The sequence below is a fragment of the Quercus suber genome, unplaced genomic scaffold, assembly GCF_002906115.3.
Source record: "Quercus suber isolate HL8 unplaced genomic scaffold, Cork oak 2.0 scaffold_1116, whole genome shotgun sequence".
Lineage (NCBI taxonomy): Eukaryota > Viridiplantae > Streptophyta > Magnoliopsida > Fagales > Fagaceae > Quercus > Quercus suber.
Window position 1 is genome coordinate 88,371 of NW_027070520.1, and position 1,832 is coordinate 90,202.

Below are 1,832 nucleotides of genomic sequence, written 5' to 3' on the forward strand. Positions count from 1 at the left end.
CCGAAGCTTGGCCTCCTTATCCAAAATCAACTAGTGGCTAATTGATATCTAATTTTCCTTTTTTTCCTTTGAACAACTATTTTGGATTAGAGGACCATATGTGATATTTGATATGTGTCTTTATGTATTGGTCCTCTTATATTGCCCTTTGGTGGACTATCAAAGGCATCAAATCTAAGGAGTATTTATTTTTTTGCTAATAAAGAGTATTTAATTATTTTTTGATAAACAGAGTATTTAATTACTTATTATATAAAGTAGATACATTTTTATGAGAATATAAAAATAGATACATGAGAATTTATGTTTTATAGTGAATATATCTATATGTAGACTTAAGCCAAAAAAAATTTAAAAACAAAACAGGAAAAACAAAGTCTTAAAACACTTATTAAAATCTTAATAATAAAGCTATTGAAACACTCACGCTGTCCCATCCACGAACCTACTTAACGGAATATGTCTTCCTTCCGTTACGTAATTTATGCCGTTACTCATCCTTTTTTTTTTTTTTGCTAAACTTCAATGACATTGCACTAAAAAAGGAAAGAACAGGGGGGGAAGTCTGCCTTACAAACGGTGGCTAGGACCAATGGCAGACTGTCCAAAGAAAAACAACAAGACTCAGAGGTTTGAGGAGCAAACTTGGCAGTTTCATGGGCTGCCATGTTGCAATCTCTTCTAACCCAAACAAAAGAAACAGAAATGAACGACTTACAAACAGAAAAAACATCACTAACAATATTGCTTATATTCCAAGGAGGCAGGGAGTCTTTCGCAGAAAGTGCGTCGAGACAAATCTTAGAATCTCCTTCTATAATGATTTTCGTCCAACCCTCAGCAGTGGCAAGGTTGATGGCCCAAAGCACCGAGGCGGCTTCAGCTTGAACAGGGAGACAGCTGATATATTTTTTAGCCCAAAGCTTAATAGGAACCCCGGTGTGATCTCTAGCAATAACTGCCAGTGCTGTGGATGTGGGTCCAACCGCTGCATCTACATTAAGCTTGATGGTACCCTCTGGAGGAGGTGACCAAGAAGTTGGTGAGAGAGGAGGGGGAGCATGTACTTCTAGGTTGTGCAAATTGGAAAATTCTGCTGCTCTGCTTGAGATACGGCTGCTGGAAGAAAGAATGTCAATCTTGGTATCTTCGAAAATGAGTTGATTCCTCAAGAGCCATATTTCATCCAGAGTGAATGCCAACGTTGTGGTGATGTGCTCTCTGTCTACTTCTAAATCCAAGGGAATAGGTGGCTCAAGAACCAACTTTACAATATCAGCATTGCTGGTTATGTTTTGGTTATGAACTCTCATTCCCCAGCAAGAAGAAAACCAGATTGCTCTGGCTACAGGACAGAGGCAGAATAGATGGCAAGAAGATTCAGGGGCTTCATGGCAAAGTTCACACACCTAATTGTCCAATCCCATTCTCTGAGCTAGGATTTCCTTAACCGGGATGGTGTTTGATGCGATCCTCCACAACAACATCTTGATCCTTTCAGGCACTTTGATTTTCCATAGCCTTCTCCATAGCTGGTCAGATAGAGAACTTTGTGAAGACTGTGGGTTGGCGACTTTGTATGCTGATTTGACCGTAAATTCTCCTCTTAAGCAAGGCACCCAAATGAGTTTGTCGTTGCCTTGGTGCACAGCAAGTGGAATGGATAGGATTGCCTTTGCAGATGATGGTTCAAAGAGTTGGCGGATAAGACTCTCTTTCCAATGTTGGGATGGTCCATTGATGAGCATGGAAACCATAAGGGGTGTCTCAGCAAATGCAGGTTGTGCTGGCTTTGGTATGAAATTTTGAATCCAAGGGACCCACGGGTCTAA

At 40.2% G+C, this 1,832-nt stretch overlaps 1 protein-coding gene across 1 annotated transcript; it reads right to left on the reverse strand.

Annotated features, from left to right (window-relative positions):
- Positions 1 to 570: 570 nt before the first annotated feature.
- LOC112005635 (uncharacterized) lies at positions 571 to 1,313 on the reverse strand. The gene is made up of 2 exons (XM_024037926.1): positions 723 to 1,313; positions 571 to 600 (listed from the first exon to the last, which is right to left on the reverse strand). Exons 1-2 carry the CDS (start codon positions 1,311 to 1,313, stop codon positions 571 to 573), a joined length of 621 nt encoding a protein of 206 aa, XP_023893694.1.
- Between the last annotated feature and the right edge of the window lie 519 nt (positions 1,314 to 1,832).